At 40.7% G+C, this 25,415-nt stretch overlaps 1 protein-coding gene across 1 annotated transcript in view; it reads left to right on the plus strand.

The window, feature by feature from the left end:
• The window catches only part of fhit (fragile histidine triad diadenosine triphosphatase), a 357,159-nt gene that overhangs the window by 253,363 nt on the left and 78,381 nt on the right, over positions 1-25,415 (plus strand). The window contains exons 5-6 of the mRNA XM_054616913.1: positions 13,668-13,813; positions 18,575-18,604. Coding sequence (XP_054472888.1) covers positions 13,668-13,813; positions 18,575-18,604 — 176 coding nt within the window. The remainder of the gene's footprint in view (positions 1-13,667; positions 13,814-18,574; positions 18,605-25,415) is intronic.

The raw sequence follows: 25,415 nt of genomic DNA on the forward strand, positions 1-25,415 counted from the left end.
CACAATGAATTGCAATACATTTGTTGTATTTATAGATAAACCATTGCTGGCACTATATTACAAACCTCAAACCTCATTTGATTCTGAATTGCAATTCTGTGTCACTTTATTTACTCAATAGGACATCATGTTCTTGTTGACCCATTTCTTTCTGTAGAGTGGTTAGTTTGTTTTGTCAAAATGAACCAATAGAAACTTATGTATCTGTCCCAGCAATGTAATTTGCTGGGACAGAACCTAGAAGCTTGGTTAGTGGTTGGTAGGAGCAGATCACCACAAAGAAATATGACGAATAAATGTGTCATTTTAAAAGCTAGGATTGGCAATGTTTAGAAACTAGCAATAACACACTACATTTTAACAATTGTCCAACCCAAAAAATCAGCCCAGTGTTGCCAACGCTTCTCAAATGACAGTAGCTAGCAGCCATAGCCGCAACACTGAGAGATCATCCCTTCAGGCCTAGCACAAAGCCACTCCTCTAAAATTATCACAATGAACAAGAACAACGAACTATGCTATTGTAAGTACTCACAGCTGTCAAGCTATCAATTCTGGGAAGAGTCTGGTGACGCGTAATGAGGGCCGGGAGGCCATCCGATCATTTCATACAGCCCAACTGAAATAATTGACTTATGGCTTATTATGTGACAGCCATCGATAACATGTATTTTTTCTCTCTTTTTTTGTCAGATCATTTGATTTATTGAACACAATAATATTTTTGAAGAACATCACTAGCCCAATCTTGTTTCAATGTGGATGAAGTCCTCCACACAAGTAAAAAACAGTTAATCCGACAGAAAGAAAAGACAAGAATCCTATACTTGATTTACTAACTCAATTTCCCCATAATTTTTTTCCTCTTCTTTTTGATTTTGTAGTACTGCCCTACTATTTCAGTGAATGATGAATTTGGATAGAAATCCTGAAGAAATCATTCATCTGCCGTTCCATAGCTCAAGACATCTTTACTCTGTGCTTCTGTGTTTATCCTGCCAACTGGAAGAGAAAAGAAAAAAACCCTCAGGGTGTCACTAATATATGAAGCTCTTCCATCTCTCCCCCACTCCACATATAGAAACATCACACCATGAGCCCCCACTGCAAGTTAATATGCTAGCCCATTTACTCCTGCAGCTGTCGGAGTGTGTGTGTGTGAGAGAGGATGTGTTGAGTGAGGACTTGTTGGAGTCCAGTGTAGCAGGGTGACAGGGGACACAGCAGTTAGGCCTGGGAACTGAAGAGGGGACCTTAAAGAGACCAGGGCCTGCAGGAAGCCTCCCCATTGAGGAAGTGAAATATATTTGTCTTCCTGCTCTGTTTTTTCATCTGAATTGATTGAAGTAGTTTTGTTGCCTAAATCTAACCTGCGTTTCACAACGTTAACTTTGTGGCATCGTGAAACACACGATGCCACAAAGTTAACGTTGTGATACAAATCTGATGTGAAACTTATTTATGAAACATCATTTTTGGTTCAAAAATATCGCCATTCACTGTATCCCGTGGTTTGGCAGTTTTTTGGGGGCAATTGGGTTACACATGATGAGGAGTACAATTGGTGATTTTCAACGATGACCTGATGAATTTCAGGTCATGAAAGTCCGGGATTTTTTTTTTATCCCTTTGTGTCTTTCACTCAAGCAATTTTTTTTTCCTATCTTTAACACCAACCACACACCAAACTACATAGAGTGTGTTGTATGTCACACATCACAGCTCTTGATTAGATGCTTTTATTTTGTGCTTAAAGGGCTGAGAGTTCCCAGCTGGAGGTGGGGTAGGTGATGACTTTTGTGTGATGTCTAAGCAAAATTGCATCAGTGGCACTGTCCATTAAGCACAACATGAAACTGATGTCTTTCTCAGTGTCTCAGCGTGACTAAGGCCACATCCACACTAACCCGTTTTCAAATGAATTCGCATATCTTTTTCTGCGTTTGCAACGAGCGTCCACACAACACAGCGTTTTAGGGCACCGAAAACAAATAAGTTTGAAAATGCTCCCGAGGACGGATAAGTTTGAAAACGTTGCGTTTTCATGATAGTGTGGATGACGGAAAACGAAGAAGTCCGAAAACGATGACGTAGGCACCGGCGTTCGCTATTTGATTGGTTCTTAGCAGTTATGAAGTGTCATTCCCTGATTCGTCACCCCCTTACCACCTGACACTTTTCCGGAAGAGAACAACAACAACAGCCTTGATACCGATCGACTACCAGGTTAATTCAACATGGATAATGTGGTATTTGTTACAAATGTTTGTACATAGATGTTCAAGCGTGTAGGGACTTAGGACCCAGGGGAACACAGGTGATGCATGGCAACCCGGAGGTTTGCCATGCATCACCTGGAATCAGCTGTTATTGGAGCGATTAGCTTATCGTTATCAGCCCTACGGAACGGACTTCTGATGGACTTGTGTTGACCAAATGTATGGACCCATAATCTAGTAAACTTTGTTTAATAACTGTTCATTTAAAGTAAATTTGCTGTCTGTGTGGGAGAGATAGAGTTAGACCTGCAGTGTTGTAACTAAGCTTGAAAAAACTTCTAAAAACTTCCACGAAATGTGTCTGTTTGAGTTCATGGAGGAAGATTTGAGAGGAAGTATCACGCACGACGAGTATCAAGAGTAGTGTAATCGTATTATCTGTAACCAAGCAACCGATGTACCTCCTGTTTACACCGGCACGCGCATGCCCAGTGTACGTGAATATCACGATGCACATAATTTCGAAAACGATACTGAAACGCATGTGTGGATGGAGATCTTAAAACCCCGTTTTCATTTGAAAACTGGTGAAAACGGGTTAATGTGGACATGGCCTAAGAGTCTTGAAATAAAGGGTCAGGCCTACATATTCTGAAAAAAGAGGATAAAAAGTAAGAAATCTGATTAGAGAATGGAGAGCCGAACCTACTTTGTGATTTAATATGTTATAGTAAAAGAATGAAAATTATTTTAAAAAGATGTACTTCAAGTTGATGCAAATATGATGATATTAGTAGATACTGTATCATATAGGACTTTTTCTGCTTCCACTCCAATGCACATAATGTACACAAATCAGTGGTATAGTCCTGACTTTACTGGAGCCCTTTGATATTGGTGTGTAGATGAATGCCCATGTCAGTAGCTGTGTGTCACTTTCCAGGGCATCATGGGGTGATGGGGGCCATTTTAGACCAGCTGTAATCAGGCAGAAAGAGCCAATTGTTGCAGCAGCAGTGATGGATCTCTTTGTTTTGGCCGTCCAGGATTTGGAGCTGCCAAGGGAAAGGGCATTTTGATTTATTTGAGGGCCTGCTGCCTTCATCAAAGCCTGTTATACTGGGTGTGTGTGTGTGTGTGTGTGTGTGTGTGTGTGTGTGTGTGTGTGTGTGTGTGTGTGTGTGTGTGTGTGTGTGTGTGTGTGTGTGTGTGTGTGTGTGTGTGTGAGAGAGCGATGGCGCGAGCAGAAGTGACAGAGTATGTGGGTTTGTCAATCTCTTCACTCTTATTTGTTGTAGCAGTGAGCGTCTTCTTGAAGAAAAGAAATACTTCAGACAGTTACTTCAGTTTTGTCCAAGTGGCACACAAGGATATGAAACATTTGCCACAAGATGTCACTCAGACGTGGTAAATATCATAAGGCATTGCTGCAGCTTCAGGCTTTTGGTTTGACTGTAAACCCATCATTAGCCAAATCGAGGCAACTGAGCAATCTGCTGGCTCACCTCCCTGCTGTTTTCTGACACCTCTACCAACTTCATTTGTTTTATTTGCATAATCTTGAGAAGACCATTACAATGAAAAGTAATGATATCATTAAAGGATCATTTAATCCATTTCCATAAAATGTAAGACAACAAATATCACACTTTTCAGAGTATCGAACTTGTCCTCTTGGGAATGTATGATAACCGAAGTAAAATCAATAGTTTACAGTATGATGATTGAAATAGAAAAACATCATCTGAAACATTGAAAGTACTTGAACTATTGTTGGTGTTATTCAAATGGCTAGCCACATTACAGTGCACAGATTTATCATTCATTCATAATTTCATTGTTAAGGGCTGACTTATGAAACAGTGTCAATTTTCCTATTTCCTTTGTAGTACTGCACTGTGACCTTTGACCCCAGCCACGTAGGTGGAGTCACATTTTAAATCCACAAACTAGCTGCCATTTCAATATTGCCAGCACTCATAAAGAAAGAAGAATAAAAAAAATTCTGTCAAGATTGCTTGTCCTGGTCTTATCATGGGTGCTCCAATTGTGGGCACACCTTTTATTCATGAATCTCTCTCCATCCTAATTCGGCTACTCAGTTTTCACAAACCAAGAGAAAAAGATATTAACAAGAATTCAAAATAACATAATTGAAAAACACAAGCAGGGTATGATCATTTTAAATAAATAAAATATGTATGCAAGGTTGAATTTCAACATTATGTTTGATAGGATAATATTACACAATTCATATACTCAATTCAAATTAACCCAACCCCAATCCATCAACACCACACTCCCACATGGAGCAGTTTTATCCGCCATGTGGCCATTATGAAGTCTCCTTCATTTGGTAATTTTCCAGAGTGAACAGCCGACTGAATCTAAACTATATTTGAATTAGTGTGTAGTGTGAAATTGGTGTGATACTGATGGGATGAAGAGGAGTAGGAAGGTCACTGAGGTGGGTTTTCAAGTCTCCTGTGAAGTCATTGTAGTAGCGTAGAAAGCACAGTGTGGCATCGGGAATGGGAATAGGGTGTGTGGGTATGGGGAGTATAGGAACAGATGTTTTCACTCAAAGAAATGATTGCATTTGCAATGTAAAACCAATCTGTGATGCCTTGTTCTTATTACATGCACCACGACCCCAGGAGTGAATCAGACAAAAGCAGTCAAATAACTGTTGTGACAGATAATAATGGGATATAAGCAGATGGTTTTCTTACTATATGGAAATGCTCTGCTCTTCAATCTCATCCTTCAAACCCCCCGACTTGAACAGCAGGCCAGAGATAGAGGGGAGAGGCTGCTCATAGCTGGAGATAAGATTGGCCCAGGCAGAGACATATGGAAAGCTCTCCCCTCTCTCACCCACACAATAGTTCGAGGTGAAGCCCTTGGCTTGCTAAAGACTGGGGCCATTTGGGATGCCCTGAATGAAGGTGAGGTTGTGTATGTAGATACACATTGAAAGGTGCTGTGTGTATTGGCATGCAGTGAAAGGAGCAAGGGATTATCATTGGGCTGGGTTGATAATTAGAATGCCAGGCTTGTGTATAGTCCACTTCCTGATTGGGTTGGGATTGCAGCCATGGACGGCAACAGTTTTTCTGGGGTCCTGCAACCCAGTGTCTTTTGAGTTACCCTTGTGTTGGATAATTCTACAGTAGTGATTTATGTTTAATGCATACAGTCCAGTGTAAAGTGTTTTTACGAACTCGGTGAGATCCAAAAACACACCTGCAATTCCTGCTAATCGCCATAGGTGCAACCAAAGAGAACAAAATGGAGCTCTTCAAGATTGCAACTTAACATTAAAATAGTGAGTTTGTCAGTGACCCATATGATTTTTTCATAAAGGAATCATGAGTGTTCAATAATCTACCACCTCTGTTGTTAATGTTTGGTTAAGTTTGGACAAACAAAACTACTTATTTAAGGTTAAACAAAGTTGTTTCAGGTTAGAAACATCCAACCATTCACTCCAACCCCCTCCCCTGTAAGCAGATACACAAAGTCCAGTTGGCAGGGGAAAATCACCCTCCTCAGTACACATGGTTGAAGAAGAAAGAAACCCTCTAGGTATCCCCTTACAAGATGCAGTCTGTTTGCAGTTTCACATGCCTGAATAAAATATGTTTTGGTTCATGGTTCTACCTTCCATCCACCATCACTACCTAAGTGAGTAAGACAGAATCAAAGGAAAGCCTACAAGAGAGAATGAAAGAGCATGAAACAAGACTAAACACAAAGTCAATCTTAAAGGGGACCTCCACCAATTGTAGAAATCAAAATGGGTTGGTGTGGGATGGGTGAGATCATTCCTGCTGAGAAACCGGCTTCTTCTGCAGATGATGACGAAAAACAATATCTCACCAGTGTCTGGTACTGCAGCATACCGCAGAAGTCCACCACAGACATCTCTCCTTTGGGACTTCCAGCTAGTGATGACCACTGCAGTGGGATGCATTAGGCTATAGCCCTTCGTTCATGCCCCATCCTCCAAACAGTGAGAACTGAACTGCTTGAGGCCTTGGTAAAGTTCAATTCAATTCAATTCAGTTTATTTTGTATAGCCCAAAATCACAAATTACAAATTGCCTCAGAGGGCTTTACAATCTGTACACATGAACATCCTCTGTCCCGGAACCCTCACATCGGCACAGGAAAAACTCCCGTAAAAAAAACCTTTAACAGGGAGAAAAAAGGAAGAAACATATGGGAGAGCGACAGAGGAGGGATCCTTCTCCCAGGACAGACAGAATGCAATAGATTTCATGTGTACAGAATGAACAACATAACAGAGTTACAACATAACAGAGTTACAAAAAATGAAGACTACTTATGAAAGCAGCAATGACTATAGTAGAATTAAAATAATGATATAGGGAATAATATTAGTAATGTGAGTAATAATAATAATCGGACCATTTTCTAATAACCTTTGAATTTGTTCTACCAGAGTGTACGCCATTAGGCAAAAGTTTCTACACTAGATGTCTATCTGATAATGCTGTAGCTAAATTTAAAGAAGCGATTTCTTCAGGGTTTTATTCAGTACCATTGCTCAATATAACAGAGGACTCCTACGCTAGCTTTAGTCCGTCTCAGATTGACCATCTTGTTGATAGTGCTGCATGCTCACTGCGAATTACACTATTCAATTCAATTCAATTCAGTTTATTTTGTATAGCCCAGAATCACAAATTACAAATTTGCCTCAGAGGGCTTTACAATCTGTGCACATGCGACATCCTCTGTTCCTTCCCTCACATCGGCACAGGAAAAACTCCCCTAAAAAACCCCTTTAACAGGGAGAAAAAAGGAAGAAACCTATGGGAGAACGACAGAGGAGGGATCCTTCTCCCAGGATGGACAGAATGCAATAGATGTCATGTGTACAGAATGAGCAGCATAACAGTTCTTAGATACAACACATTCAATGTATATGACATAAATGATTCATATAATAAGACTACTTATAATAACAGCAGCAATTATGACAGTAGAATTATAGCCATGAAAATAGGGATAGTAATGTGACTAATAATAATAATCGAAGTAGCAGTGGGTGTCAGTCGGCTCACAGCAGGAGGCACGACTATGGTCCAGGTACCACAACGATTCATGGAAACCTGCAGAGCGAGAAAGCAAAAAGGGCTTCAGTGTGGAAGTAAAGCTAAAATGCTTAATGGTACAGGTAGTAGTAATAGTAATGTGACTAGTAATAATAATGGTGGTAGCAGTCGGTGTCAGCAGGGCCGTAGCAGGATGCACGACCACGGTCCAGGTACAGCCACGATTTATAGAAGCCTGTGAAGCGAGAAAGTACAAAGACTCCAGGGTAGAAGCAAGTCAATAAGCGTAATAGTACAGGCAATAATAATAGTAATGTGACTAATAATGATAGTGGTAGTAGTAGTGGGTGTCAGCAGGGCCTCAGCAGGTGGCACGATGACAGTCCATATATAACCCCGATTCCTGGGAACCTGCGAGGCGAGAAAGCACAAGAACTCCGGGGAAGAAGCAAAATCAGTAATGTGCATAAATAGGAGATTAATACATAAAGAGGGAGTGAGAGAAGAGGAGAGAGGAGCTCAGTGTATTCTAAGTAGTCCCCTGGCTGTCTAGGCATATAGCAGCATATCTAGGGGCTGGACCAAGGCGAACCTGAACCAGCCCTAACTATAAGCGCTATCAAAAAGGAAGGTCTTAAGCCTGCTCTTGAAAGTGGTGAGTGTGTCTGCCCCCCGGACTGAAACTGGAACCTGGTTCCACAGAAGAGGAGCCTGATAACTGAAGGCTCTGGCTCCCATCCTACTTTTATATACTCTAGGAACCACAAGTAACCCTGCATTGATTGAGCGCAGCTTTCTAGTTGGGTAATATGGAACAAGGAGTTACAGTAATCTAGTCTAGAGGTAACAAATGCATGAACTAGTTTTTCTGCATCGCTTTGAGACAGGATTTGCCTGATTTTCGCAATGTTACGTGAATGAAAAAAGGCTGTCCTTGAGATGTTTTATATAAGAGTTAAAAGACAGATCTAAGACTAAACTTGATAAGAACTCTGAAAATTCAGATAGGAATTCAGAGTTTGATACAGTGACCAATTGTTACTGTAGGCTCTGCCATCAGTTAACGAATGGGTGCGAAAGGGTGAATGATGGCACGTAGTGACTAAAAAGCCGCTATACAAAAGTCCATGTACCAGTTACCATTTACACACTTTGGAGTCAGCATCTATTCTCGTTGACACATCTTGATTGGCCGGCTAGGTTTATGCTAATTTTCAGTGGGCGAAGGCATGCTCGTGATTGGAAGAAAGTTATACCCTCAGAGTCCAGTAGAGAAAGGAGCCTTTGTGAGTTAAAACCCAAGGTCTCATCTTTTTATTCCACTAGTTACTTGTTAAAGCGTGCCTACATTACCCATGATGCAACGGGTCTGCCAGGTTATATGTATCCTAGTTGTCACAAATGTAGCCTGGAGCCATTAGCATCAAGAAGAGATTAGGAGTTGGCTTCAGAGTTTTCCCCATAGAGTCCAGTAGATGGCTCTGGATGTGTATAGAACAAGGGTTACAATATCGTAACCTATGTTTCTTGCAACGATTTTTAGCCTTTTTCGTTGTGAATCCGACAATGTAATAAGAGTGCAATTCTAAATTGGTGCCTTACTTTGACGTCACTAATGGAATTAAAAATAGGAGAGAAATTTTTTTATGTTTTGGCGAAGCAAACAAATTCTTTGATGGTCAAGCAATGTCAGAGTCTCAGATATTTGCCAGCACAAACATGCAAAGGCTGGTACAAAAAATGTAGGGGTGAAATCACTCTCACATCACATCACTTATTTCATCTGTACGACTCTTCTCTTTACACAGGTTTATTTTATTATTTACATGCACTTCTTCTTTTATCTTTTCTTACTGATTTAACTGCTGTTACTTTACTGTCTTTGAAACTTACACTTTCTGCGAATGTTTTAAATTAATTAAGTCCTTTAAACTACTGGAAGGTTTGTAATGAGAAAATAATAAATTAATAATGGAATTTACAGTATTGTACGCTTTTAATAGTTATGAACAACCAAAGAGTCATTTATTTATCTACTGTATCAATCTATATGCCTTTTTGTTTTTGGAAGTACAATATAGGAGAATTTCAGCCCGTAGCCTTCTCTCCAATACAGATCTCACAGAGCATAAAGTAGTGGATAACCTGTTGAGGTTAATGCGTTTTTTGAGACATTATTCATCTAGCAACACAAAGTAAACAAGCTCTGTCTGTTTCTCTGCGCTCTCCAGCCTCAGCCTGCCTCATCTTTCATGCTCCATCACCACGGTAGCAGAGAGGAAAGAAGGATATCAGGTCATGTGACATCTGGTTTTGTTCAAGTGTGGCCTGCACACACACACACACACACACACACACACACACACACACACACACACACACACACACACACACACACACACACACACACACACACACACACACACAGGGAGAAAAAAAGAGCAAACCGATCATTTGTGCCTCTGCTTGTGGCTCTTGAGATGAATGGCTCCCAGACGAGGCCACTGTGGCATGAAATGCTAAGATGTAATCATCTGCTCGCAACAGGATGCTGTTTCATGAGAGGGGAATGAACTCCAATGTCTCTTTCACTTTTTTATTGCTTGCTGCCTTGCTATTTTCTCTTCAATAAGTCAATGTTTTAAAACCATCTGACATTATTCGGATATATGAAGAAAACAAAAGTATTTGAATTTTGTATTGATTCAGAAATGTTCCATTTTCTAGTATTGTAATATCCTGGCATTAAAATATATAGGTTTCTATCTTTTCTTGGTTTGTCTCAAAATATGAATATCTGGCTTTTTAAATGTGTGTGTTTTTAATAATTGTCTTAACTGTTTGTCCATTTTAAACCAAAGGCCCTTTGGATGCATTTCTGGGCAGCTACTGTGGAAGTATCTCTATGTGTCAAGTCATTTTTCTCAAGTATTAACTCCTGAATGTCTTGTTTTCTTAAAGTTTGGGACAGTTTAGGTTAATTTAACCTGTTTCCCATACAAATTAATTTGTTACAAGACATTTCTAGAAAGGAAACAAAGTTACAACTAAATGAAAATAAACCAACTTAATGAAAATTGAGCAAATGTGCTGAAGACTTCCTGGAATCTGTTTGTTGCCTGGCAACTTATAAAACTCTGAACATTTTTGGTTTTACACTTCAGTCTGTGAATTAAACAAAGGAGATATGATGTGTTATTGCTTAAGACTTGCTGTTTAACAATTTTTATGTGCTAAGCCAGGCTGTTGGTTGTAGCCTTACATTCAACAAACAGTCATTGGAGAGTGGAATCAATCTTCTTATCCAACGAGTCTCCAGAGAGCTAAAATATGTATTGTCAACTCCAAAAAAACAACATATAGACTGAAAGAAAAATATTTATTCTCAAGCATCACTTATGACCAACCATAAAGTGATAACGATGTCTATATTCAAGGATTCAACAACTATATTCTCTGGGCAGATTATGGCCAACATCTTTACATTAAAAATTCAACATGAGAAAAAAACATTGTTCATCAACTTTGACTGTGTTTGAGGACCAAGCATCATGACGTAAACACAGAGTCCACTTCCTCTCTTCCCATCCGAGAATGTCCCACTTTACAACCGTCAAGTGAAGCTTGACCCGGGATGAATGATGGATCCAGGTCTCTGCAAAGATGTGGGTTCAACAGTCACCGACCTCTCGCTGCTGGGTTCACTTGAAGTTTTATTGCATCCATCTTATTTTCCTACGACTGAACATAAGACAACCACGAGCATACTGGGTAGTGGAATAGCCTCAGGCCGGTCCTAGCTGGGTAAGCTTAGCTTCAGTCTCGTCAACACAAGACAAACAATGTTATAAATTGATGGGAGCTACCGGCAGCAGGATGTTCATGCGCCGCTGTTGCCACACAAAAAAAGTGTCAACAGAGACCTTGCCCTATGCCGGTCTTTTCCTTTTTCCTTCATATGTTGCTGTTTTTGAGATGTTTTAAGGTTTCAACAAAGAGTCTGGGTATGTAACCCTCGGCCAATAATAGAGTGCAGGATGTTCAGCCCGTTCAGGTCGTCCAATGCCGTTGCTTTTTCACATCCCTTGACATCTGATATCCGGGCAAAAGTCCCCCTATAGCTTTGTTAGCTACAGAGCAATCTGCCCTTTGGCTCCATTTGTTAAAATGTGGCAGGACGGCATCTTCTTGCAGGGTAGTGAGGAGGTGTCGATGTCATGACAGCCATAAATCAATCAGAAAAAAATATTTTTTTCTCTGATTCACTGCTCCATCTCTTTCCATTCAGTCTTTATCCCGCTTGACCACCTTTGTTCTCTCTCCCTCTTCTGAGCCTTGAAGGCGGAGCCAAGTTTGAATAGAATACCTTTAAGGTTTGAGAAAGAGGCTGTTTTTTTTTTATATTTAAAAAAACAGCCTTGAGCATGAGAATATAAATAAATTACATCTGAGTTGAGAACATTTTGGGAAAAGCATTATGAAGATACAACTTTCTTAAAACAATTATAAATGTCAATTTGTACATCATTGAACATGCTTATTTTCCTATTTTTTCCTGTGTAACTTTATCTCCAGTCGTGGCCAATGTTGCACCAATGTTCTTTTATCGCTCTTTTTTGTACCATTATTTCAGAGAGCTCCTTCTCACTTTGTTCCCTTAAGCCACTATTATTGATCAAATGACCCATGACGGAAAGCAACATGCTCCTGAAGCCTTTGGATATTGGCTCTTTGCTGCAGTCGCCATACTCCTTATCAAACTGTGTTTTACTTCTGTCACTGAGCTTGATTACTTTTCTGTGCGAAATCGCTCTGACGTGGGAAAGCTTTCTTTGCAATATGTTCCATGACCTTTCTGACTCTGAAATTGATCATTTTTCTTTAAGTCTTGTTCCAACCTGTGTTTGTGAAACATAATGGTAACTGCATTTTCACTACGTGCATTTCAAAATGTTTTAAACATTTTTACATTCCACATTATATATTTCTATTTTATATATACACATCTAAAAGGGTATGCGAAAGTCCAAAACAGGAATATAAGGCAGTGACCATTCAAAAATAGAGCAAGAACACACAGTGTCAGTGATGCTTATAGTGTCAGACAAACAGTGTTGCAAACTTGATGTCTTTCTTGCTAGATGTAGCGTTTTAGCATCTTTATTTCAAAGACGTGACTAGCGACTTATTCAGACGTTCAGGGAGAAAGTGAGAAATATATTTTAAAATATTATTTCAAAATTCAATACCATTGATGCTGTTCAGTATAATCACAGTCGATAGTTCTTCTCTCAGTCCAAACAGATCAGTTAATTGATGACTTTTAATTGAATTTTTGTCTGTAAATATATGTCAGTCCTGTGATAGTCTGGCTACCTGTCCAGGGTGAACCCTGCCTTCACCCAATGACAGCTGGGATCGGGACCAGCCAGTTCAATGAGCTGCTTCTCATCTGATAGACAGCAGCTAATGGAAGGATGCAATGAGTGCTAATTCATTATTACATCCATTCCAGTCTTTTTGTTTCACCACCAAAACCACTGGGGAAACCTCAGATCCAATGCACTGTACCTTACATATGATACTGCATCCTTATCCCCTATCTGTTACCATAGGAATCAGCCAGCCCCTTGAATTCTGCTCAGGCTGTGAAACTGTTGAAGTTGTCAAGTTCACACAATACCACAACTGATTTCACTCCAAAACCAAACCACTAGACTTCCTTTCACAGTACTCTCCTCTTGGTCCTCCATTTAACAAATTAATAACTAATGACATAATTATGATTTCAATTTCTTGTTTTGTTGACTGTTAATCAAAATGTTCCATGCACTTAACCTGTCTCTTAAGCCACTCAATGGATCATTTAACTACATCAACTGAGAGAAAGGAGAGAAGATGTGACAGAGTTTAAGAATCCAGGTGGGAAGCAGAGGGCTGTCCCCTGGTTGTGTGAATGTGGGTGAATGCTTAGTTAGTCCTGATGGGCAGGTGGCACCTTACATGGTAGCCCCTGTCAACAGTGTATGAATGGGTGTTAATGGGTGAAAAACATGTAGTGTTAAAGTGCTTTAAGTGGTCTGAAGACTAGAAAAGCGCTGTACAAGTACAAGTCTATTTACCATTTATTTCGGTGCCTCAAATGTGTTGTGACGTGCACCAATGTCTTCAATTAAGTCATAGCTGCAGAAGTACACATTGTTTGTGCATGATGAAGCAGGGCGAGTGTTGCATGACACACTAAGATTCAGCATCATGTGTAAATCATCTTAGATCATTTCTAAGAGATGAGCAAACTCAGACTTCTCAGTTTCAGGGTTAGAAAGTGTCTTCAGCACAGAATTCTTTAACAGAACTTGCTCAGATGTGTTGGTGTGCCCTCTAAGACCAGTGGAGCGTTTTCGGGATCTTCAGCCGGATGAGGTGGCAGACTTATTCAGCACCACTCAGAGAGTCGCCAGCCTGGTGGAGAAGCACTTCAATGCCACATCGCTCACCATCGCCATCCAGGTAAAACACAGCCTCAGGGACTGTTCCAAGGTACTGTAGCATCAACTTCAGTTTGTAGAATGGAGATGAATACACGCTGTTAGGGGGGCCTCGTCTCTGAAATGGTGTTAAATATTACATGTGATTTTAAAGGCATGTGACCCTCCATGACGGCCTACACAAAAATTACAACCCTGCAATTCAATGAAGATATTCAGTCATTTATTCCTTGTTGTTTGTACCTGTTTGGTAACTAAAAACAAGGTTATATACTTAGGTCAATAGCTTAAATTAATGCAGAAATACAACAGTCCTGCAATAAATCCTCCATGAAGCTAATAATGTTCAGTTTGCATTGAAACTGCTAGTTTTGTAGGATATGGTTTGCAGTGTTGTTGAACTCTACCACATTATACAGCCATATGAAGTTGTAGGATTGGTTGCTGTAACTATTCGTCTTCTCCACACAGGGACTACACTGTAAGGGGCTGTTCACGTTGTGTTAAAAAACACATACAAAATGCCAGCCATGGAACTTTGTGTGTTTGGGGGGGGTTGCGCTATTGTCGCACCTGCAGTTACTTAGCAACTAAAACCTGTGTGCTTCGATGACGATGATGATGAAGTTGCTGTAATTTAGCAGTAAGTCTTACTGACTAATCTAAACAAAGATAAATTAAGACTCAGTACCATAAATCCCTTCAGAAGCTCAACGACTTGATTTGTCTGTGACAATTTGGCTGGCCTTTTTCCCGGGATGTTGTGTCGTCAATCAACAGAAAGGTGAAGCAAGTAAAATATTCTCTGCTACAGATAGTAAATCTCCAGGAGGTCCTGCACTAAAATTATTAACTTCCCCTCCATTTATTTTCGTAGACTGTTATTTCTGGAATAAATACAAGATATCTGGGGGCTGTGATTGGTTGTTCCGCGTCACAGGACATGCGGCGCACGTTGCAATATTCCAAAAGTTATAAAATAACTAAATTGGAATAGTGCGCGCTATGACGGCATTGCTCTCACTTTCCACGCGTCTACATTGACAACACTGGATTTGACAGTGCAAAAAACATATCATGTGATTGGCCCCGAAAAAGACCAAACACTCTAAAGTTCAGCTGAAGGTGGTATAAGTCTTCATCAGTCCGAGGTAGACAGATAAATTGGGCCTCTGCTTTTACTTGTGTGTTTGTTTGATGAGCTGCAGAGGAGGGATACATTCTGGTAGTTTAATGTAGTTTTGTTGCTTGAACAAAACAGAAATACAACAAGGACAAAGTGACTACCGAGGCCTTGCATGAATGAACTTTAGTTTTTGGACCTTTTCAATTTGGCCCCCCATTTCTTACAGTGCAGTCACTCTACAGTGGCATCAGCTCACAGACAATATTGACAGGAGTGGTTATAACAGCAACCAATATTGTACATATGGCATTTGAATACTGAATGGAGATATAATTGTACTTTAAAGCCTGCTGATCCCGCCAGACCCTCCAGCATGGTGCAAATGAATGAACTTTATTTATAATTTTAGTGGAGATCCCAAAGATTCCAAAGATAGAATAGACCAGACTTTTTTTTCAGCGTAAAAGCATAGCTCCAATGAAAAGCTGGAACAAGACAAAACAATCATACTTTGTGAGAAAAAAAAATATCTTTCAATCCCATCTAAAGAAATGAATAGCAACATTTTGAAGGGGTTAAAACAGAATAGAACAGATCAGTGTACCTGAATTAAGAAAAACATGATACAATTCCTTAAACATTTCATTATTTAAGGAAAAAAACTTTTTTACAACTTAATAAAGAGGGAATGACTTAAAAAGAGCAGAATGAGGCCTGTTGGTGCTTTCAGTGTGGATGAGCCTTGCTGTCATATGATGGAAGCTAAATGCAGAGCTGACTCTGACACTCAGACAGGCTCTCATCATTCTGAAAGGCCTATTCTGCATAACTGGTGATATATATGCTAATATCACCAGCACCTAGCTCGCTCTGCGGTCCTAAAATTGTTTCACAGGTAAGGAGAGAGAAGTGTTGGGGGGGATCAGAGCAGCAAAGAGTAATCTTTACCTGGATATCATTTTCTTTGACTTGGGAGTTGATGAGAAGTAATGATAGGAGATTAGTTGTGACAGCTCCCAGGTTACAGCCAACACATTAAAGGGGAACTCTCTGCAGGAGGGGGCAACTGTTCTCTGCAGCACGCCACTACTGACAAATAATAATATCACACAAATCAACCTCACTGGAGGATTGGTGGTGAAAAAAAATGAATTTGAAAAGAAAAACAATAATGGAGCTCATGGGATTAGATTTATTCGTTTGTTCACTTGCCAGACTGATGTGTGATACCATACAAATTCCAGTCATCACCTTTTTCTAATGAATAACAAAAGTATAATTATAGTGAATGTGATCACACCTAATTTGACAGTCTGAGAGAAAGAAAAGTGTTATAATGTTTCATTGTGAGCAGATGAAGAAGTAGTTGTACTGGAGCAGCCAGTCTCAAGGAAGGAGACAGAACACACACATGCTGTCTTACCTTTAATGATAATTTACATCAAACGTTGCTTCTTATCAGAGGACAGTGATGTTTTCAGCTGTGATAATGTTGACATTAACATAACAAGGTCATTTGATCCAGTGATAATATAAACATATTGATAAGAGCAGCTGAGTTTCCCTTAGCCATGCAAACATTTAGTGAGCTTTAGTTTCAGGAGCAGATGCTGTAGCATAATAAATGAAGTACAGATCGCATTAACACTTTGCAGATGCAATAAAAACACACATTAAAAAAAATATTGTTTGCTTTACATAAAAAAAACATGCAAACACAACAAATGTTTTAGGCAGTGTTGAATACTGAGACCAACAAGTATTATTTATTGTACCTGTCAACCAAGATAAATGGGGATTTCTTGTCTTAATTTCTACATTGTTTTTCTAGTTAGCACTATGACATTATAACAATATAACATATAACATATAACATATAACATATAACATTAACATTCAACAATTATTAGAAGGGCTAGCAGCAGTTTAGTGTGAATAGAGAATAAGTTAAAAAGAAATGTTAAGGATAAGTTAAAAGTTTTTAAAATTGTGCAAATATATATCTATGAAGTGAAATGTGAAGTGAAATGTATGAGTGGGGGAGCAGGGAGTAGGTGGAGGTGGCAGTGTTAGAGGTTCAGTGAAAGGGGGAAATAATAATTCTTGACTTGGCAAGTCTGGTAGTCACTATGACAATAAAACATATGTAACATTAACATACAACAATTTAAAAAAACAACAACATATATCTCTGTAGCACTATGACATTATAACAATATAACATATAACATATAACATATAACATATAACATTATTCAACAAGTACAGTAGAAGGGCTAGCAGCAGTTTAGTGTGAATAGAGAATAAGTTAAAAAGAAATGTTAAATAAGTTAAAAGTTTTTAAAATTGTCAAATATATATCAGTGGGGGAGCAGGGAGTAGGTGGAGGTGGCAACTGTTCAGAGGTTCAGTTTTCTGATTCAGAATACAGCCAGGGGGAAAAAGCTATTTGTGAGTCTGGTAGTCCGTGTTCGGATGCTTGCGTCTATGAGAACATCATAACGGAGGGGAGATGCCGGTGATACGCTCCGCTGTCTTCACCACCCTCTGCAGGGCCTTGCGGTCGGCAGCGGAGCAGCTACCATACCAGGCAGTGATGCAGCCTGAGAGGATGCTCTCAATGGTGCATCTGTAAAAGTTTGTTAAAGTTTTTGAAGACATGCCAAACTTCTTGAGTCTCCTCAGGAAGTATAGCCGCTTCTGTGCACTTTTGACTGCTGAGCCTGCCTGCATGGACCAGGTTAGGTCATCCTTGATGTACACACCGAGGAATTTGAAGTTGGAGACTCTCTCCACTTCAGCTCCCTCGATGTGTATGGGGTCCTGACCCCCTCTGCAGCTTCCTGAAATCCACGATCATCTCCTTGGTTTTGCAGACGTTGAGAGACAGGTTGTTGTCTTGGCACCATTCTGCCAAGACCCTTACCTCATCTCTATAGGCGGTCTCATCGTTGTTAGAGATGAGACCCAGGATGGTAGTGTCGTCTGCAAACTTCAGGATGATGTTGGAACTGTGTGTTGCCACACAATGCGTGTACAGGGAGTACAGGAGGGGACTGAGTACGCAGCCCTGGGGGCCCCGGTACTCAGGGTCAGTGAGGAGGAGGTGTGGTTGCCCATTCTCACCACCTGGGGTTTCGTCAGGAAGTCCAGGATCCAGTTGCACAGGGGTGTTTTAAGACCCAGGCCCCTGAGCTTCGGGACGAGCTTGGCAGGCACAATAGTGTTGAATGCTGAGCTGTAGTCCACAAACAGCATCCTCACATATGTGTTGCTCTTTTCCAGGTGGGAGAGGGTGGCGTGTGTAGCTAGGGCAATGGCATCGTCTGTTGATCGGTTACAATATACACTGAATCAGCCATTCTTCTTTGAAATAGTGTTTGCAATCTATGTATCTGTGTATATTCCATACTGTATGTGTACAACAATATAAATGTCTCTCCTTGTCACTCCACTTGAAGAAAAGCAGAATAAAAAAATGGTCATGAAGTAATAAATGTCAGGAAAGGAGGCAATGAAACAAATACATTTTTTGTTGTTGTTTTTAATTGGGGAAGAAGTTGAGGTGCTGTAGCTCATCTGAAATTATAATATCTCTATGAATTATTAATGTAGATATTTCTGAATTACCTAATTACCTCTTTCTGTTCCCACCAGGATGGCCCTGAAGCCGGACAAACCGTGAAGGTGAGAACTTAATAATTCACTGCCTTTAAATATGTCATGAGGCCTCTGCAACAGTTATACACTATTAAATAATCATCACATTTGTGGTGCTTAACTCTTGGCATGGCTGAATAATTCACAGATCTTTTCTAAAAGGTTTAAATCTTCTCTGGTTTGTTTGGAGGCTGTATGGAATGATTCAGTTGAAGGACTGGGGTCTCATAGGTTAAAGTGAAAGGGACAGAATCATTAGCAGTTACTGCAACTAAACAATCTGCTCAACCCTTCATAGGCTAGTACCCTCTACTATGGTGATATATTTTGAACCAGATAGTTAACATAACATTGCATTCATTTTGAAGATACTTTTGTTCATGACTTACAGTGTGTAGAGTGTGAAATGCTATACAAGAACATCTTCTTTGAAAGTTGAAATAATTTTGGTTATTTCACATGAAAATTATGTGTCTGCTGTTCTTTGTTTTTGGTTGTAGCGGTCCATTGAGCCTCCCGTGTTCAAACGGGGGGGGAGGGATTCATACTTCTTTTTCGTTCTTTAAACAACAACATGAGTTCCTTTAAAGAGAGAGTGTCCCAGAGTTTGCACCCTTATAAACCCATTTGTATGATTACTTACATAGAGAAAACGTAGACACAGAAAAGTCAGGAGAGATCTGAGAGGCATTAGGCTGGAGGCAGAAGGAGACTATGACGGCAGGCGTTTGGTTGAGTGTGGCCATTTGCAACATGTATAATCACTTTTGCCGCATCGAATTAACTAATTTGTTTTAAGAATACAGAATCCTGATGCTCCACACCCAGATAAGTCCTACTGCTTTCGCTATGTTACTGTTAGCTGATTCAGCTCCAAAGTGCACTTACTCATCCTTCAGTGAGTACCAAAGGCAAAAGTCCTTCTGTCCACCTGCATTTTTTCCAAGCAACCTACCGCCCTCTCCCTAAAAAAGCAATCTTCATTGTGTGCCCGAAGAGAACGTCTTTTTAGAAGATCTTTATTTTTCCATTTCCACAACAACCCCCCATTTTTCATCTACAGATTTTTTCAGATGAAATGGCTTTCATCTGGCAATACAAACAAGGTCAAAGAGTAATGCATTTTTGTTTTGAGTTCAGATAGATTCACACCTGCAAGTAGGTTATATTTTTGCATTATCAGAATATCAGCAGCTGTAAAAAAGCTTTTGTTGAGTGGCTTTACTACAGGAAAGCACACCAGGGGAGCAGTGAATCAAAACAGTAATAGAGGAGCTGTTGTTTCCAACTGATCCTTAACTCACTGAAATAATCTGCATATTTCATCAAGTAATTTTAACCAAAGCAACTTTGATGTGTGGACCTGTCTGGTCTTTTTATAAAAACAGATTATTTTAGCGCGTATAGCACACCTGCTACAGTAGTGGCCCACCCCCATCGATCATATGGGTTATTGCAATCAGGTGCCTGTGCGCAAGCAATAAAAATGGTCCTTTGATTGAATAAGAGTGAGGCAGGCTATAAGAGAGAAGCAAATGCACTCATAAACTCACTGCCTGGAGTCGCGCAGACACAAGACAAATCTCTGTGTTATGAGTGATGGAATTAGATTATATTTTTGTCTTATGGAAAATGCAGGGTGATTATAGTGATTTATCATGTGGATGTCTGTGTATAGATTCTACTTGTTTACTAAGCAAGCCTGGCTGTTATATATGAGTTTTTATAGATAAAACTCAATTAGATGTAATATGCATAAAGTATACTATACTGAATAAACCCACAGGATTGTATTTTTTTAGCAGTGAACATAGAACATTGAGTGAGAGGCAGAGTAAGTGAGGCACAGGAAGCATATGATGGTTTTGATTTGAAAAGTCTAAATAGATTCTGCATCTGAGAAAGGATTAGTATGGCTGCTTTAATGGCTGTTCATGGAGCTGTTGCATCTAATGTCAGTGTAATAAGATGCATTAGTGAAGGTTTGAGCTCGTCAGGACTCACAGATAACAAACAAGAAAAATATTTAATGTCCACTCGGAGGAGGAAGAAAAACTTGGCCTTGTTAACCCCTGCAAGCTCAGGTTTCATTTTGAGCTAGAGCTCACCAGAGAGAACTGAGTTGATGTCGATAGGAACAAAAAACATTCATCTAAATAGTGCCTTTCACAGACACCAGTCACAAAGTGCTTCACAGTCAAAGAAATAAAAATAAAACACAATGAAATAAATAAAACAAGGATAAAAACACCAGATCAAATATACAAGGAAAACAGACACAAGACAGACGTTAAAACAGAAAATACCAAATGCTACAGTAATGCCTGTCTGAACCGTGTGGTTTTTAAGCTACTTTTTAAAAGAGTCCACAGAGTCCAAAGAGCCTCAAGCTTATTGGGAGACAATCGTGTTTAAGGGCTGCCGACTGAAAAGTACGATCTCCCTGAATTTTAAAACATGTCTGAGGTACAATTTAAAACGCTGGGTAGAGGACTTAGGGGTCGTGGTGTGGAGATGCAGAAGGTCCATGATGTACTGTGGAGCATGGCCATGTAAGGCTCTATAAATCAACATTTTAAAATGAATTCTAAAATGAACTGGGATCCAGTTCAGAGAGGTTAAAATAGGTGCAATATGTGATCATCTGCTGTATGATGTTAAGAGTTTAGCAGCAGAATGGTGGACATTTCAAAAATTGTGTAAGGAAGATTTATTAAGGCAGGTAAAAAGAGAATTACAGTTCAACTAACGTGATGAGATAAACGCATCTGTAATAGCATCTCCTTTTTTGGCACAACAAGTAAGTGTCCTATAGTGAGCATCAAAACTCATAAAAGTCAAAAATCACAATAAGATTATGCTGTATAGACCGAGAAGATGAGGATAAGGCACCAAGGTTCTGCCTGATCGATTTGTGAAGGTTATCGGGAGCAATAATCAATAGTTCTGTTTTATCTACTTTAACTGCAGGAAATTATTTGCCATTGTCACAGCCCGGCTCAGTGACTGTGACAAAACAGGGAGACAAGTGAGTTGGCTGCTAAGCAAAGCATTTTATTTGCCACAAAACTAAACGACAAAGGGTAGTTATCAGCCTGTAGAAGAAATTTTAGAGAAGCAGAGGAGAAGGAGATGGGAAACCCTGCACTAGGAAGAACATTGTAAACATCTCAAAAGCAAGGTGCTCTTGAAAAGCTTCAGCCACAATATTTTATGAGTGATTCGTAGTTTTCAGTCACGTGAAATGCGCCCGCCGCACCTGCCCTTAGCCCACTACCTTTCTGAGAAAGATGACGGTAGCCTTTGCAAACCCACACTTTGCCAAGTTGATCGTCAGGTTTGCATCGCGCAACCGATCAAACAGCGCCATGATGCGGTAGACATGATCTTTTGAGGTATCGCTGTAGATCACTACATCATCAAGGTACATAGCACAGCCATCCAGTCCAGACACAACCGTATTCATTAGACGATGAAAGGTCATTCCGCAACCCAAACTCATCACTTAATAAAGAAAAGACCAAAAGGAGTTATAAAACCAGACACTTCTCTAGCTCGTTGGGACAGTGGCACTTGCCAATATCCTCATGTACCGTCAAATTCACCAGTGACCGTCTTCCCACAGTACCTGCCGTTAGCACAGGTTTAACCGCCTGCTGTTGATACTCCCCCGATGCAGTAGGCGGTGACCCATGAGTGTAATAGGATTTTAACATCTACATGTCAAATTTGAGTTTTCCTTCTACGCTTTTGGTGTCAACAACAAATACTTATGCAAAACTGTGAAGAGACCGTGAAATTTTGCCTGAGTTGGTGAACCCATGAGAGGCAACAACGCCAGTTCCTGATTGCCAGGACTGAACTGGTTGATCTCAGCTCTCCGGTCATAAAGGTGGGTCATTATTGTCTGGGCAGAGGTTAAACTCTCCTTCAGGCCCTGCAACTACATCATGCAACAAAGTTAGCGGCACATGCATTTTATGCCTAAAGACAAGCTCATTTGGGCTAAACCCAGTGCTCTCCTGCACAACCTCTCTGGCAGCTAACAGCAACCAGGGCATCCCCTCCTCCCAGTCTTGATTTAGTTCAATGCAGTAGCCCCACAACTGAGACTTGAGAGTTTGATGAAACATCTCCATTGCCCTTTGGCTCTGAGCATGGTACGCAGGAGCTTGAATATGTTTTACCCGGAGCTGCTTCAAGACTTTTGGAATTGGAACCCTGATCACTTTGAAATACTTTTGGAATTCCAGAGATGGAATTAAACTACGTCAGTGCTTTGACCACAGATGTAGCATTAATGGTGCGCAACGGATAGGCAGCCGGATATATTTTGCTTTGACACATTACTGTAAGCAAATAGTTACTTCCAGATTTTGAACGCGGTCAACACAATCAATGATAAGATGCTCAAATGGCTGAGCGATTGCTGGAATTGGAGCCAGAGGAGCCATTTTCATGGTTTGGTTAGGTTTACCTGTCATTTCACATGTATGACATTTTTCATATGTCTAGACACATCCCACTTCACACCAGGCCAGAAAACAACAAACTGAGAACATAGTCATACGTCTTTCGGATCCCCAAATGCCCTGATTGATTGCGCAACATCCTCAGCACTTCTTCCCGGAATTAGGATGGGACCACAACCTGAAAAACAGGATTTCCCACAAAGTTTTCTCCAAGCGGTAACCTTTTTCTCACCAACAAGACTTATTGCAGCAGATAACCCTTTGCAGCACTCTTCCCATCGACATTCGAGAGCACACAGTCGAACTGCTCACTAAACGCAGGATCCGCCCATTGCTCTGCCGTGAAGTCGCTGTGGGACACAGACAAAAGAGAGTCGGCTGTATACACAGAGTAGGCCCTACTTTTGTCTTAGATAGTCTGCTCAACCTCAGGTTCTGCCACCCAACCACACATAGCCCGTGTAACTGCACAAGCTGTAAAGACAGCAGGGAAACACTGCACACTGCACACAAGCTAATGCAATGGAACTGGCAGCACATTTAAACCCATTCCCAGCATTAGAATGTACTCACCAGTGTTAGTATCCTCAGAAAAAGGCAGCACAGAACTCACAAGGAATTAATTAAAAGCCCCCGTATCTCTCATTGTTTTAATCGATACCTTGACATCAGGCAGTGACACATGGCCATTAGACACAAAACCTGAGAAAGCAGACTATTCCAAGCTGCAATCCACTCCAAGTTCCACCTGCTCACAGTAAGGAAAAACACAGGGAGAAATAACAGGACTGAAATTCGGACAGAAACAGCCAGTACTACAGGCTTGACATGCACACAACTGAACCCACTGTTGGAACTTGTCTTAACAGGGCATTCAGCCTTCCAATGTCCCCTGCCCTTACAGTAATGGCTTGGTCACTAGCCTCAACCTTCAGCTGACTACTTGTCACCACGGTGCGTCAATACATACTCGTCTGCCTGAGTGGCTGCTTCTGCAGCTGTCTTGACTTTATTTTCACTTTTATAAGTAGCAATGTGACTGGGAACAGAATCTTTAAACTGCTCCAGAACTATCAAATTGCACAAAGTTTTTATTACACCAACGACTGAAGTGAGTAGTTGACTCCCTGGTAAACTCCATGTGTGTCTGCCTACCAGACTTCTCCCAAGACCTAAACCTCTGGTGGTATGCCTCAGACACTAACTGATAGGCTGCTAACACTGCAGCCTTGACAGACATAAATCTTACTTTCAGCCAAACTGAGCGTGGAATATGCCTGCTGCGCCTTACCTGTGAGAACGCATTGTAAGAGTAACGTGCAATCAGCATCCGACCAATCTCTACTCTCGGCAACAAGCTCAAAAAGCGAGAAAAAGGTATTGGGTTCAGCAGATCCAACCAAGACATGCCCCACGCCACCAACATCACTCAAACTTATTCTGCGCTCAGTTCAAGTCTTTTAATTTCCACTTGCAACAACAATAGCTCTTTGCACTGCTCAAAAGTCAACTCAGTAACGTTACTTCCCCTTGCTTAACTAGTGGCAGATGCATCAAACGTGTCCGCATCGGGCCCACCAGCATGGGTTTTAGAGTGGAGAACACCCACTTCTACTAGGTTATCTTTCAAGATGTTTTTTATGTTCTCCTTCAAACGGTTATCCCCCACATCCATCTTAAAATGCTCAGCAATTTTCAGCAACTGCTCCCGTGAACAACTTTCCAATAACTCCCCTGAAGGAACTCTCAAAAAGTCTTCCACAGCAGCCATAACAAACAAGAGGATACTTCTTACCTGCCGGAATACACATAAAACCCATGAGTACAAAAGAAAAATGCGCTAAGCCGCCTACAGCCAGAGATCAAACGGCCCATATACAGCCAAACATCACCGCAGCCCTGTCCCTCCAACTGCCTAACCAGAGTCTAACTAAACTCCCCCCTAATTTTCAGGTGCTACTTGTGGTGGGTACTTTAACACGCATTACATTACATTACATTACAGTCATTTAGCAGACGCTTTTATCCAAAAAAACAATAATTGCAACAAACTAATACGAATACAATAGGTGCAGCGAACTGATACGAATACAATAAGTGCAACAACTAATACGAATGCAACCAATCGCCCCGAGGCAGCAGAGCGAAGTGGTCGGGCGGGGGTGTAGGGCTTGACCATGGCCTGGAGATAGGTTCCTTTCACTGCCCTGTAGGCTAGCACCAGAGTCTTAAACTGGATGCGAGCTCTTACAGGGAGCCAGTGTAGAGAACGAAGAAGGGAAGTTGTGTGGGAGAACTTGGGGCGATTGAACACCAGACGTGCTGCAGCTTTCTGGACAAGCTCCAGAGGTCTGATGGCCGACGCC

The sequence above is a fragment of the Anoplopoma fimbria genome, chromosome 17 (assembly GCF_027596085.1).
Source record: "Anoplopoma fimbria isolate UVic2021 breed Golden Eagle Sablefish chromosome 17, Afim_UVic_2022, whole genome shotgun sequence".
Taxonomy (NCBI): Eukaryota; Metazoa; Chordata; class Actinopteri; order Perciformes; family Anoplopomatidae; genus Anoplopoma; species Anoplopoma fimbria.